The 14,520-nt window shown below is 39.7% G+C and overlaps 1 protein-coding gene across 2 annotated transcripts in view; it reads left to right on the top strand.

Annotated features, from left to right (window-relative positions):
- Positions 1–32: 32 nt before the first annotated feature.
- ZCCHC7 (zinc finger CCHC-type containing 7) overlaps positions 33–14,520 on the top strand; it is a 234,185-nt gene continuing 219,697 nt past the window's right edge. Inside the window, exons 1-2 of one of the 2 annotated variants that reach the window (XM_026456152.2) lie at positions 33–983; positions 5,344–5,974. In XM_026456152.2, the coding sequence (XP_026311937.1) occupies positions 5,365–5,974 (610 nt within the window). In that variant the 5' untranslated portion in view covers positions 33–983; positions 5,344–5,364. The remainder of the gene's footprint in view (positions 984–5,343; positions 5,975–14,520) is intronic. The other variant, XM_026456151.2, reaches the window with a different exon arrangement.

The raw sequence follows: 14,520 nt of genomic DNA, 5'->3' as shown, positions 1-14,520 counted from the left end.
GCGCGGAGGTCCCGGCGCGCCGAGAGGGAGTCCAGTCTTTGAGGACCGAGTAGTCCCGGGCCACCTCCCACCTCTGCTGTCAGAAGCAGCAGCTGCAGCCGTGGACTCCAAGATTTCGGGAGCTGTGTCCCTTTCCTCATGTAAAACAAGTAGACTTGGACTGTTCACTAAGGCGCCCTTTATCCCTCCCATCCTGTGAGCGGACAGTTGCCTTCAACTTTTGGGAAGAGCTGCCGGTTCGGTGGAAAAGCTGTGGCTGGGAATCAGGAGGCCTGTGTTCTAGCCGTGGCTCCCCCACGAACTCGCTGGCGACTCCAGAAAGCTCTTATTGAGGCTGAATTTAAGATTATTTCAGATTACACTGTTGAATTAGGGGCTCCATTAGGGCCTTTTTCGCTCAGTAAGTTTATCTGAGCCCGTTTCTCCAACTATAAAACGAGAGTCAGTTTGATGACTTTTCAGGTCCCCTCAGAAGCTCTTGACTTTGTGGTTTTCTTTTTCTTTTTAAAATTTTATCTAGGACTGTTAGAGAAGTGACTTCGTGTTTTGAATAGTTAGGCTGTCACATACAAAGACTTTTAAATGGATTGTGTGTGTATTTAGGAAAGCATTATGCTTTGGAGACAGTTTAGCATTGCTGCTTTCAAGGGAGTCTGAGGATGGGGAATAAACTCAGGAAGGATCGCAAGTGAGGATTATATTAATATGTTAGGTATCAGGATAAGAGACTGCATGACCGAAGGAAAAGGGCTAAGGGAAAGGTGAAGGAAATGTTTCCGGATAGGATTAATTCTCATAAAAATCATGTCTATATCCCAAGAAGAGCTGGGACTTATGTGACTAAATTTAGCTTATTTTTTTCCTCCCGAAATACTGTGTTCTGTCTTTTGTGACCCTTGTTTCACACATTTGGATTCTCCACCCCGATCAAATTTGATTCAGAGTGGCCGTCGCATTTGAAAAATGGACAGACATTTTAACCGGTTAGTCAATTGTGTTTCAACTGTCCTGTCGGGGCAGCTCACTAATAGTAAGAAAGGAATTTTTCGTTGAAAGTAAAGTGTATTCATCACATTCCAATGAAATTTGGACTGAAAATGAGGCTGTGGATTTGATTTAAATCGACCCGAGATGGATGCCTATGTCATCAAGAAGGAACTAGATCTAGGGAGGCTAAAGGTGCTTTGGAAGTAAATAAGAGCAAAAGATCAGAATGACCAGTAGGTAGACTGTGAGAGCGGAAGGGTTGATTAAAGACTGCATTAAGTAAATGCTGAAAGCTTAAATAAGCCTTAAGTTGTCTAGTTTAAAACCAGTCAATGAATACTGCTCCCTCTTTTGAATGGTAATAGCCTTTGCAGTTATTCTATAACTGTTTTATATTTGTTAAGGTATTTTAATTCTTACGTAAGTTTCATTTCCATGATATTTTAGGATCTTATATAGGAAACATCTTTTCTGGTCATGGGATTGATCGTCTTTGAGTACCAACTTGGGAGATTCTTGAGTGGCAAACTGACAAATGTGTGTTTTCCTTCTACCTAAAATGTCTCGTTTAGTTTTTAAATTCTGCTGGGACTTAAAATGGATAGTTGTGAGGTAAATTTAGGTGTTAGAACCAATGCAAATACTGCAATGAAGGAAGGTTTTTTTTTCCCAAAAAGTCTTAATTTGAAGTTAACTTATTTGAAAATTTTATTTTGGGCCATGTGCGGTGGCTCACGCTTGTAATCCAGGCACTTTGGGAGGCCGGGGTGGGGGAGGGGGGATCACGAGGTCAGGAGTTCGAGACCTGCCTGGCCAACATGGTGAAACCCATCTCTACTAAGAATACAAAAATTACCCAGGTGTAGTGGCGCGTGCCTGTAATCCCAGCTACTTCGGAGGTAGAGGCAGGAGAATTTCTTGAACCCAGGAGGAGGTTGCAGTGAGCCAAGATTGTGCCACTGCCTTCCTGCCGGGGGAACAGGACTCCGTCTTGAGGGGAAAAAAAAAATTATTTAAAAATTGTAGTGAACAATTGGCTGAGAATCACAGAAATGTGAATCACTTCTAGCTGTGTTCTTAACCAGCTGCATAACCTTGAATTAGGCCTCCTATCTCTTTGTACTTTAGATTCCTGATGGGAAGATTGAGGAGTCTGTATGAGATAATCTGATTTTGTTATCTAGTTAGTATACTTGGGAGTCACGTACAGGGATCAAAAAGCTGAGAAAGCCTTCTGAGTCAAGGGAGTGTGTGAGTGTATGTAAAAAACATACATTGTCCTCTGAGACACTTTTTAAAAGGGTAAATTAAATTCATTTGAACGTAATTAAAGCAGGAACATAAACCAAAACAGCCTCAGGCAGACCTTAACCCTGGCATACATAAGCTACCTAAATAAGAGAGCACGTTATGCCCAGCACAATTTTCAAGTACAGACGGTACAGAATCCTCTTAAAGGCCATAGGGGCTAAATTGTTAAACTTATTTTTCTGCATTTCAGGGAAAATGATAAATCCTTTGACCCAAGGAATTCAGTTTTTATTATGGTTCTGTAGTTTATTTTTGGCATACATTCACAGGTGTGCCTATGGCTCTATTCTTAATCCCTTTCCTTTGGGATGGCTCCAAGAGTAGTACACATTTGTAACTGTAATTTAGCTCTTTAATTTTTTCTGTGCTGCACTGGAATTATGTTTTATCTTAAGTCCACACTGGATCCTCAGGATGGATCCAGTGAGGATTTTGAAAGAAGCATAATTCCTTTGACTTCTTTTAGAATTAATTTACCTATTAAATAAAAAGGAAAGGATTCATCTTTTATTTGAATTCCTCTGAGGCTAACAATTCAATATAAACTGATAAATGCTATGAGCATTATTCAGACAGCCACGTTCAATTTGTGTGATAATAACAGCATAGCCACCTGAAGGACAGTACAACAAGAGCACAGGCATGTGATACCCTGTAGAAGAAAAGCATTACAGGTGGGTTTATTTCTGGAAAACAAACAACTCCAGTAGGAATGTAGTGCCTTTTTGGCTCTTGTCCATTTGGTTTTTGGGATTAAGGTGGTTCTATTACCAGAACTACCATCACAACACCCTGACATTTTGGGCAGAAATTTGGGACATTAAGAAAACAACTATTTTAAATTTTATGTGTATAGCTGTTAGCGGAAGAAAGAATAAATTGGCATTATTATTGCTCTCTAGGCTGTCCCTGATTTTGGACACACACTTATTTTTCCAGGGCTCTCATTTTAATTAGTCCATCATTACCTAATAGAAACATCTACTGTATAGAGTTTTGGTTGCTATGCTAGAATTTAAGACTTTGGAGTAGTTGAAAGACAACAGAGAAATTCATCTCATAATTTTTGTATTTTAAGCACATATGAGATTTATCAGGGCTGAAGAACAAATGCCCAATGGTGTAGTTCGTTTATTCATATATGAATTCAACAAACGTTTGTAGCTGACCCCGAAAATACCAGTTACCCTGCTTGGCTTTGGTGATTCATTGTTTAGCAGAGTGCATATAGTTCCTGCCCTCCTGGGGTTTGTGATCTGTGTTCCTTGGAAATTTATGTTGAATAAGTAATTAGAAATGTGATGAGTGTTTTGACATGTGAAGTGCTTATGGACGCCCATAAAAGGGGCTCTTAATTTAGCCTGGTTGCAGGTGATTTTGAGCCGAATTTAAAAGATGAAGGCTGAGGAGAATTTAATATGCTCACAGTAGAAAGTAAAGTGTTTCACTTTACGCATTTATTCCCAAAGTTGGGAGTTTTGTCTCAATATTGGGTCATTATTAAGTTTGTATTTATACGTTATAAGTATACATTATAAAAATATACATTTTTGTAACTAGTACAGTTTTTAGACAGAGTCTGGCTCTGTTGCCCAGGGTGAAGTGCAGTGGCATGATCTCGACTCACTGCAGCCTGTGCCTCCCAGGTTCAAGCTATTCTTGTGCCTCTGCCTCCTGAGTAGCTGGGATTATAGGCGCACACCACCACACGCAGCTAATTTCTGTATTTTTAGCAGAGATGTGGTTTCACCATGTTGGCTAGGCTGGTCTCAAATTCCTGACCTCAAGTGATCCACCTGCCTTGGCCTCCCAAAGTCTTGGGATTACAGGCGTGAGCCACTACACTGGCTCACGCTTGTTTTATTTTTGAGTTGGGTTCTAGCTTTGTCACCTAGGCTGGAGTACAATGGCGTGACCATAGCTCACTGTAACTTTGAACTCCTGAGCTCAGGCGGTTCTCCTACCTCAACCTCCTGAGTAGCTGGGACTACAGGTTTGCACTGCCACGCCTGGCTAAGTTTTTAGTTTTAATTTTTATGGAGAAGGAGTCTTACTGTGTTGCCTAGGCTGTTCTCAAACTTCTGACCTCAATGTGATCCTCCTTCCTTGGCCTCCCAAAGTGTTGGGATTACAGGCATGAGCCACTGCCAGCTTAGGCGTTTTTATTTATTCTTTTGGCCAACAATCAGAGGGCTATGAGATTAATTTGTTAATTAAGAAATATACATTTACACCGAAACAGTAAACAAAATTGTTTCCTGTTAGGGATTTTAGTCATAATCGAAGTAATATTCCTGTGTATGCTTGAAAATATGAGCTGTAGAACCAGAACCAAGGAAAAGATGAAGAATGGATAGGCTAGTGAGAGCTACTTTAAGTTTTGTTTTAACATTTTGGAAAGCAAGGGTTTTGTGTCCGTTTTAACATTTTGGAAAGCAAGGGTTTTGTGTCCTGCAATAGATCTCAACTTGTTTTTCATTTACAATATACCTGTGAAATCTTACATATCATGTGCTGCATAATAGCATTTTGATTAAAGACAGACCCTGTGACTGTGGTCCCATAGGATTTGTATACTGTTTTTGCTGAATCTTTTATATGCTTAGATACACAAATACCATTGTGTTACAGTTATTTATAGTATTGGTACAGTAACATGCTGTACTGGTTTGCATCCTAGGAGCAATAGACCATACCATATAGCCTAGTTGTGTAGTTGACTATACCATCTAGGTTTGTGAAAACCATCCTATGAAGTTTACATGATGAAATCACCGAACAAAGCATTTCTTAGAGTGTTGACTGTGTTTACATCAATAACTATAACTCAATTTGTCAGTAGTAATTCTCGTTAGCGAGTGGTGGGACTTAAAGGAGTGGGTCCTAACAGGACTTAGAAATCCTTGGAAAAAAGGTATTTTAATATGTCTGAGAATAGTGATGGCCTTCATATTAGCAGTTGTCACTAACAGGTGATATTGTTCCTTAAACTCTCATGATCTGAACTTTTAAAATATATTCTGTGTACAACTTTCTCTTTTGCAGCTTCAAGGTTACTGACTTTTTATGATGTTTGGTGGCTATGAGACTATAGAAGCATACGAAGATGATCTTTATCGAGATGAGTCATCTAGTGAACTGAGTGTTGATAGTGAGGTGGAATTTCAACTCTATAGCCAAATTCATTATGCCCAAGATCTTGATGATGTCATCAGGGAGGAAGAACATGAAAAAAAGAACTCTGGGAATTCGGAATCTTCGAATAGTAAACCAAATCAGAAGAAACTAATCGTCCTTTCAGATAATGAGGTCATCCAACTGTCAGATGGGTCAGAGGTCATCACTTTGTCTGATGAAGACAGTATTTATAGTTGTAAAGGAAGGAATATTAGAGTTCAAGCACAAGAAAATGCCTTTGGTCCTTCTGCTTCCCTTCAGTCTAATGAGCAGGTTGATAAGAAATGCAAGAGTGATATTGAGAAGCCTAAACATGAAGAGAGATCAGATGTAATCCGAGAGGTCATGATTATAGAGGTCAGTTCAAGTGAAGAGGAAGAAAGCACCATTTCAGAAGGCGATAATGTGGAAAGCTGGATGCTACTGGGATGTGAAGTAGATGATAAAGATGATGATATTCTCCTCAACCTTGTGGGATGTGAAAACTCTGTTACTGAAGGTTAGTATCATATTGGCCATTTTGAAAGTAGTATCATCTTTCATAAGGAGGACCGCTTTTCCTAGAGAAAAGACCGATAGGGTCTGCTCCATTTAATTCCTCACTTTTTGGTCTTGTCTTTTGGCTTGTTTCTCATGTGACTCTCTTACCAGTGGCTACTCTAATGGTGGTCTCTCTGAATATCAGAAAGAGTATGTTAGAATACCAAAGACACTCTGCTTCTGGTGTAAGCAGATTCATAGCTGCTTCTTCCTGTTTGGCTAGAGCCAGTTCTGGACCTGAAATCTTACCTCCCCCCTCTCTGCTTGGTACCACAGGTGAGTACTCCATCCACCTCTGACATTAGCCCCGTGCACTCATTCAGCCAACTCTGTTGGGACTGTCTCTTCATATGGGATTTGCTTACCCAGGAGTTAGATGGCAAGCATAGGGAATGTCTGGCACACAGAATATATGGAATTAGTGTTAGGATTAGGATTTTAGGTACTCCACAGTCAGAAAGACAGGAAAATATGAAGATCTGAAGTCTAGGGCAGATTATAGGAGAGAATGCAAATTTTGAGAGCTACGTCATCAAGGATTAAAATTTTGGTGTTAGTTTTGTCTCTGTGACTTGTAGTCATCTAGTCTTAATGCTTGTGCCTTCAAGAAGTTCCTTCTTTTCATTTCCCTCCCTTTATGGCTAATGCTCAATCTCTTGCACTAGTTTCCAAAGTAGTCTTCTTTTATATCTACCCTGTACACTGTTGTTAAAACTGGTATTGAAATTTTACTCATAGTACTTTATTGCTGCCCCAGAATTTTTAATGGCTTCCCCAGAAATGATGACATTGAATTTAAATTGTGCTTGGAGCCCCTGGGATTGGCAAATGTCTTTTTAAGAAGCCAGATAGAAAATATTTTAGGATTCCAAGCCACATGATAATCTTAACTACTCAACTTGGCCCTTGTGGGAAAGCAGCCTTAAATAATACCTATAGAAATGGGGGTGGCTGTTCTCAATAATACCCTATATACAAAAACAGATGGCTGGCTCAGACTGTAGTTTGCAAACCCTGAGAACTTGACAGCAAAACGAAAAGAGAGAATAGTAGTTAGGACATAGAACAGAATCACAAAGTTTTTTCCATATAGGTGAGCTCTGATAATGTTTTTAGATAGAAAGAAAGAAACTTGAGAAGAAGGAGAGACTAAACCTGTTTGATGGATTGGGTTGGGGGCCAGGTTAGAGATAGGATCAGGTGTATGTGTTGTTGAATTATTCCTAAAAAGGAAGAGAGACACTAGTAATTGCTAAATCATCAAATATTTATAAAGGTAGAGGAGAAAGAATAAATTCAGATGGATTGAGGTAGATGAGAGAACATATGAGGATGTGTTTGATTTTCTTGGGAAAATGAAAGCAAAAGTAAGAGAGGGTGGGGGATAATTGGAAGCTTAGAATGTGGAAAGGATGTTTAAGTGCTGTGGGGAATACTTTCAGGCAGTGGTTACCAGTATTTTGAAGATGACAACCTGTTTAACTTCGAAACAATTTGTGGACCACCCATGGTTGTAGTTATGATTTTAGTATTCAATTGAGAAAATGCATATTAGAAAGAAGCTACTACTGTTAGATGACTTTGTATTTTATTAACCACAACATTGATATGTGAGAAATAGTGTTTATAATGCATTGCTCTAGGTACCCATTAAGGTAACTAATTCTACAGTTTCCCAGGAGGCTGAAGGCTGTTAAATTGGAAATCATTGCACTCTAGTGAATCAACAATAAGAGAATAAAGGATTGCTTAGAAGTAGTGTTCAGTCAAAATTAAAATATGAACTTGTAATGAACTCACTTTGAGGGATTCCATAACTTTATCCAGTAATACTTGTCAGCTTGGAGCAAGATGACAGAAACAAAATGATCTTGGGTTAGGCGTAACACTATAGAAGGCCAAAGTAAGCATTTAGTTTATTCTTTCTCTAAATTACCTTTTTCCTGAGATCATACCTAGTTTCATTAATCACTTCTGTATTTATGGTCATCAAATTGTCATCTCCTTAACCATTTTGTTGATTTCAGTTTCTCCGTGTACACCTACTGAATATTTCCGTTTGGGTATCTTACTGTTTCACATTTAACATACTGAGAAGAAAGCTTGATAAGCTGAAAAAAAGTTTATTATCTTTCCTTTGAAACAACTCCCTGCTGCTTTCTATTTGCACTAGAGAATCTACAGACATGCTGCAGTTGATGGCACAATGTGGGTAGGTTGGGAAAAACATGAATTAGGTGCTGGATTTGGAGTAGAAATCGAACTGTGCTATGTTTGGTAAATGATAGTGATGAGAAAGTAGAGAGAACCTCGGATTTGTGTTTTTGTTTTAGCCAAGTAGAATTAAATTCTGCATTTTTGAAAATTAATTTACTTGACTCTTACAAACTGTTACAAATACTGTCGTATATATTCTCTATTTTATTTCCTTGATCTACTAATGCTGTAATCCTATTTCTTTCCAATTAATAAACAATGTATTTAGTACTGATGCCCATTTAAGAGTGTTGTTACTCTGTAATCACTACCTCTTTCATAAAAATATCTGGGGATAGATCAGTTCGTATAATCTTTAGAGAGAAGATTTTTTTCATTTCTGTTAAAGTGTAGATGGCCGGGCGCGGTGGCTCAAGCCTGTAATCCCAGCACTTTGGGAGGCTGAGACGGGCGGATCACGAGGTCAGGAGATCGAGACCGTCCTGGCTGGCACGGTGAAACCCCGTCTCTACTAAAAATACAAAACATTAGCCAGGCGAGGTGGCGGGCCCCTGTGGTCCCAGCTACTCGGGAGGCTGAGGCAGGAAAATGGCGTGAACCTGGGAGGCAGAGCTTGCAGTGAGCTGAGATCCGGCCACTGCACTCCAGCCTAGGCGACAGAGCAAGACTCGGTCTCAAAAAAAAAAAAAAAAAAAGTGTAGAGAAAATCTCAAGTACTTTAGAAATGCCTGTTGTTAAACAGCATCCATAACTATTTTGTGTTCTGTTTCCTTGACCTCACTCTGAAGAAAAAACCAAAGTATCTCCCAGAATTATGGCATAGACAACTGCAGTATGACATAAAAGAAAAGATTACAGGCTCCTTGAGGGTGGGTCTTTTCCATACTCATAAACCTACTTATAATAATATTTAGAGTAATGTCTTGACACATATATTACCTGCTTTCTCATTAATTGCTAAATCATCAAACATTTATTGAACATCTCTATGTAGGGTATAAGTAATGCTGAAGTAGTACTGGTGACTTACAGTGGTAAAAGACTTAAGTTTTAGGCCGAGTGCGGTGGCTCACGCCTGTAATCTCAGCACTTTGGGGGGCTGAGGCAGGCGGATCACCTGAGGTCAGGAGTTCGAGACCAGCCTGGCCAACATGGCGAAACCCCATCTCTACTAAAAATAAAAAAAATTAGCTGGGAGCGGTGGCAGGCGCCTGTAATCCCAGCTACTTGGGAGGCTAAGGTGGGAGAATTGCTTGAACCTGGGAGGTGGAAGTTGCAGTGAACTGAGATTGCACCATTGTACTCCAGCCTGGGCGATGGAGTGAGACTCTGTCTCAAATAAAATACATAAGTTTTAGCCTTGAATGACATAGTGTTTTGCTAAAGAGACAGAATATAAGAAGCCAAGTAATTTACGGAATTCTCTTCTTACTTTTTTCTTTTTTAGCAGAGAGGTCTTGTAGTCTGGAACTCCTGGGCTCGTGTGAACACAGCTTGGAAATCTCTTTTTATTTTTGAGATGGAGTCTCGCTTTGTCACCCAGGCTGGAATGCAATGGCACAATCTCTGCTCACTGCAAGCTCTGCCTCCTGGCTTCCCGCCATTCTCCTGCCTCAGCCTCCTGAGTAGCTGGGACTACAGGTGCCCGCCACCACTCCCAGCTAATTTTTTGTATTTTTTTTAGTAGAGACAGGGTTTCACCGTGTTAGCCAGGATGGTTTCCATCTCCTGACCTCGTTCGTGATCAGGAGATGACGGCCTGTCTTGGCCTCCCAAAGTGTTGGGATTTCAAGGGTGAGCCACCGCGCCTGGCCGGAAATCTCTTAACTATGGGAGTTAAGTCTCAAAATTCTGGTGATACAAGTGGTTGAAACGTAAAACTTTATTTAAAAAATAGGATTAGTGAATTTGAGATCGTTCATAAGTCTGTGAAAGCCTATATAAATACATACATATTTTACATTTACTGTTACTAAATTTGTAGTAAATTTGAGTACAGCACTATCTCTATCTGTGAAAACTTCAGACTCTCCCCTATTACTTTAATTTCAGTGAGACATTATTAAAAAAATACAGGCCGGGCACAGTGGCTCAAGCCTGTAATCCCAGCCCTTTGGGAGGCTGAGGTGGGTGGATCACTTGAGGTCAGGAGTTCGAGACCAGCCTGGCCAACATGGTGAAACCCTGTCTGTACTAAAAATGCAAAATTAGCCAGGCATTGTGGCGAGTGCCTGTAATCCCAGCTACTTGGGAGGCTGAGGAAGGAGAATTGCTTCAACCTGGGAGGCGGAGGTTGCAGTGAGCTGAGATCATGCAACTGCACTCAAGCCTGGGCGACAGAGTGAGACTCTGTCTCAAAAGAAAAGAAAAATAATAATAATGGGCTTACACATTGGTTTTGCTCTACTGATAGATAATACACAACTCAGAGGCATGTATTTTTTTCCTTTCTATGCTTCCTCTAAATCTTCAACACTTTTCTGATTTTGTGATTTGAGGTTGTTGATTAGTTTCCTGAGGCTCCATTGAGACCGTATATATGTGACACTTAACCGTCTAGCCTTCCTCAGTACATATAGATATATGATGGTGGTTTTGCCTGTAGTTAATTCGTGTCAAAACATAGGCTTTCAGTGCCTATTATATATGACTTTCAGCTCTCTCTACTGAGGGATGTGGGAGTTTATTTCTAAGGTCTGAGCCTCTTTTCCTTTACTCCTTTACTCTTTCCTAAGTCTTCTTTATAAAAACTACATCTTCTATCGTTTGTTTTCCTTCTTAGTTCCTGCCCTTTACTTTTTTTTTATTATCCCCAGCAAGAGTGACTTGTAATTCTCATATATTAGAAAGGCAGATCTCCTGGTGGAAGAAAAGATGCACCCAAGGAAGTCAACATATTTAGTAATTTGTGAGGGGGATCTCAAGTTTGGAAAGGATTGTTATGTAAGACAACAAAATGATGACATATGACAATAATGACAGAATAGCTACTTATTTTCCTGGTTAGGGAAGGGATATTATTAGTTCTAGGAGTAACTGCTAGCTCTTTCTTGTACATTTTTTATTGTGGAAATATAAAAATATACAAAAATGTTATAATTCACTTCAGTGTCCCATAAACTAGCTTCAACAGTTACCAATTTATGACTAATCTTTCCTGTCTATAACTCTGTGCCCCTGTGTTATTTTGAAGCTAATCAGACATCATTTCATTCATATGTGTGTGCGTGTGTGTGTATACATCATGTGTGCACATGTGTGTGCATGTATACACATTTGTTCCTCAGTGTCTGTGGGGGATTGGTTCTAGAACTTCTCATGGATGCCAAAATCTATGGATGCTCAAGTTCCTGATATAAAATTGTGGAATATTTACATATGACCTATGTACATCCTCTCGTATACTTTAAGTCTGGGGTGATCTTTTGGCTTCTGTGGGCCACATTGGAAGAAGAATTGTCTTGGGCCACACATAAAAAACACTAATACTGACAGTAGCTGATGAGCTAAAAAAAAAAAAAATTACCGGCTGGACACGATGGCTCACACCTGTAATCCCAGCACTTTCGGAGGCCGAGATGGACGGATCACGAGGGTAGGAGTTCGAAACCAGCCTGACCAACATGGTGAAACCCTGTCTCTTCTAAAAATACAAAAATTAGCCCAGTGTGGTGGTGCACGCCTGTAATCCTAGCCTCAGAGGCTGAGGCAGGAGAATGGCGTGAACCTGGGAGGCAGAGGTTGCAGTGAGCTGAGATCATGCCACTGCACTCCAGCCTGGGCGACAGAGCGAGAGAGACTGTCTCAAAAAAGATTAACAAAACAATCTCATATTTTAAGAAAGTTTACGAATTTGTGTTAGGCCACATTCAAAGCCTTCGTGGCTATGAGTTGGACAAGCTTGCTTTAAGTCATCTCTGGATTACTTAACATACCCAATACAGTGTAAATACCATGTAAATAACTGTTATATTGTGTTTAAGGGGTAATAATGAGAAGAAAAATGTACACGTTAAGTAGAGTTGCAATTTTTTTGGTCTGGAATATTTTCTTTTTTGTTTTTTTTTTGAGACACAGTCTTGCTCTGTCACCCACGGTGGATTGCAGTGGCACAGTCTCGGCTTACTGCAACCTCTGCCACCTGGGTTCAAGCAATTCTTCCACCTCAGCTTCCTGAATAGCTGCTAATGCAGGTACCTGCTACCACGCTTGGCTAATTTTTGTATTTTTATTTTTTATTTTTTAAAACTTGTAAAATTTAAAAATCTTTATTTTTTTTATGAGATGGAGTCTCGCTGTGTCACCCAGCCTGGAGTGTGGTGGCGTTATCTTGGCTCACTGCAACCTCCGCCTCCCAGCTTCAAGTTATTCTCCCGCTTCAGCCTCCCAAGTAGCTGGGATTACAGGCGTGCGCCACCACGCCCAGCTAATTTTTGTATTTTTAGTAGAAACGGGGTTTCACCATGTTGGCCAGGCTGGTCTTGAACTCCTGACCTCAGGTGATCTGCCTGCCTCGACCTCCCAAAGTGCTGGAATTACAGGCGTGAGCCACCATGCCTGGCCAGTTTTTGTATTTTTAGTAGAGTTGGGGTTTCACCATGTTGGCTAGACTGGTCTTGAACTCCTGGCCTCAAGTGATCCACCGGCCTTGACCTCCCAAAGTGGTGGGATTACTGGTGTGAGCCACCATACCCAACTGAAACGTTCTGTCTATCTGTCTGTCTATCTATCTATCTGTATTTAATCATATTATCATAGCTAAACAAATTCCCAGTAATTCTTTCATCATCACATACCCAGCCAGTGTTTAGATTTCCTACACTGGCTCCTGATTTTTTTTTCTTACAGATTATTTGAATTCAATCCAATCCAGGTACTATAATTGGTTGATAAACTTAAGTGTCCTTTAAGTTTATAACCTAATGTATAGGTTCCCTTTAATCTCTTCCTTTTTTAAATTTCTTGTAATTTGCTGTAATACGTAGATTCTTAGGGTTCTAGAATTTCCAGTGGTCTGAATTTTGTAGTATGGCTTAACATGTTCTACTGTCCTCTGTCTTTCCTGTGAGTTGGTAGTTAGATCTAGAAGCTTGATTAAATTCAGATTTTCTCTCTGTTGTGTCATCAGTATGATATACAGGTTCATTTGTTTCACTTTGCTTTTGACACGTTATTTTTTAGAATTATCTTTTAAAAGTTAAGTTTTCTTTTATAATCATGTAAAATGTTTATAAGTTTCCAGATTCAAATCAGTAAAACATGATAAAATCTATTCAGAGAAGGCAAACCTTCTGTCCAGTCTCCATCCTGTTCCTGCCCTTCCCCTTATGAGTAATTATTAAGAGAAAATTGTTGGTTTGTCCTTACATGTATATATATTTGTACACTCTTGCCCTCTTTTTTTGTTTGTTTGTTTGTTTGTTTTTTGAGATGGAGTTTCGCTCTTGTTGCCCAGGCTAGAGTGCAATGGTGCAATCTCGGCTCACCACAACTTCCGCCTCCCAGGTTTGAGCGATTCTCCTGCCTCAGCCTCCCAAGTAGCTGGGATTACAGGCATGCGCCACCATGCCTGGCTAATTTTTGTATTTGTAGTAAAGACGGGGGATTCCCCATGCTAGTCAGGCTGGTCTCAAACTCCTGACCTCAGGTGATCTGCCCACCTCAGCCTCCCAAAGTGCTAGGATTACAGGCATGAGCCACCACACCCGGCCCTCTTTCTTAATAAATAGTGGCATACTATCTACTCTTTTCTCTAACCTTATTTTTTTCTCTTAGCCATATGTATATCCTGGGGATCAATCCATAGTACTGTGTAAAGATATTTAATATTTCTTATTTCTAGGACTATGGACTATTTTTGTATCTTCCTCACTAATCTGAGCTGGGCACATTAGGCATGTAATAAATACTTTTTGAAATAAAATTAGTTAATGAGTAATGCACTTGTTACAGTCTTATATTTTAAATGAATAATAGTCTAAATTCCACTTTCAGAAGCATGCTTTGTTCTTATTCCTGGTTATAATTTTTTTTATCATTTGGTAATTTTGAAATATTTAGGTTTAGCAAAAAACCAATTGTCTCAGGTTTTAAAAAACGAATGCCTTCTGCAAAAGGAAGAATGTGGTATTTTTAAGAGTTGAAGAAGTCATATTAGTTCCTGGTTTATGACTGTTATGGTGTAGAATTTGTGTTAATGCAGAGCTCCTTCAGTATGTATAATTTGGCACACAGCCCCTTTTGTTTGTCAGCATTTGGCACATTGAGGATACCTAAAAATCGTAGGTA

This window comes from Piliocolobus tephrosceles, chromosome 14 (assembly GCF_002776525.5).
Source record: "Piliocolobus tephrosceles isolate RC106 chromosome 14, ASM277652v3, whole genome shotgun sequence".
Taxonomy (NCBI): domain Eukaryota; kingdom Metazoa; phylum Chordata; class Mammalia; order Primates; family Cercopithecidae; genus Piliocolobus; species Piliocolobus tephrosceles.
Note: the sequence above shows the minus strand (reverse complement) of the source record. Positions and strands in the feature narration are given on the sequence as shown.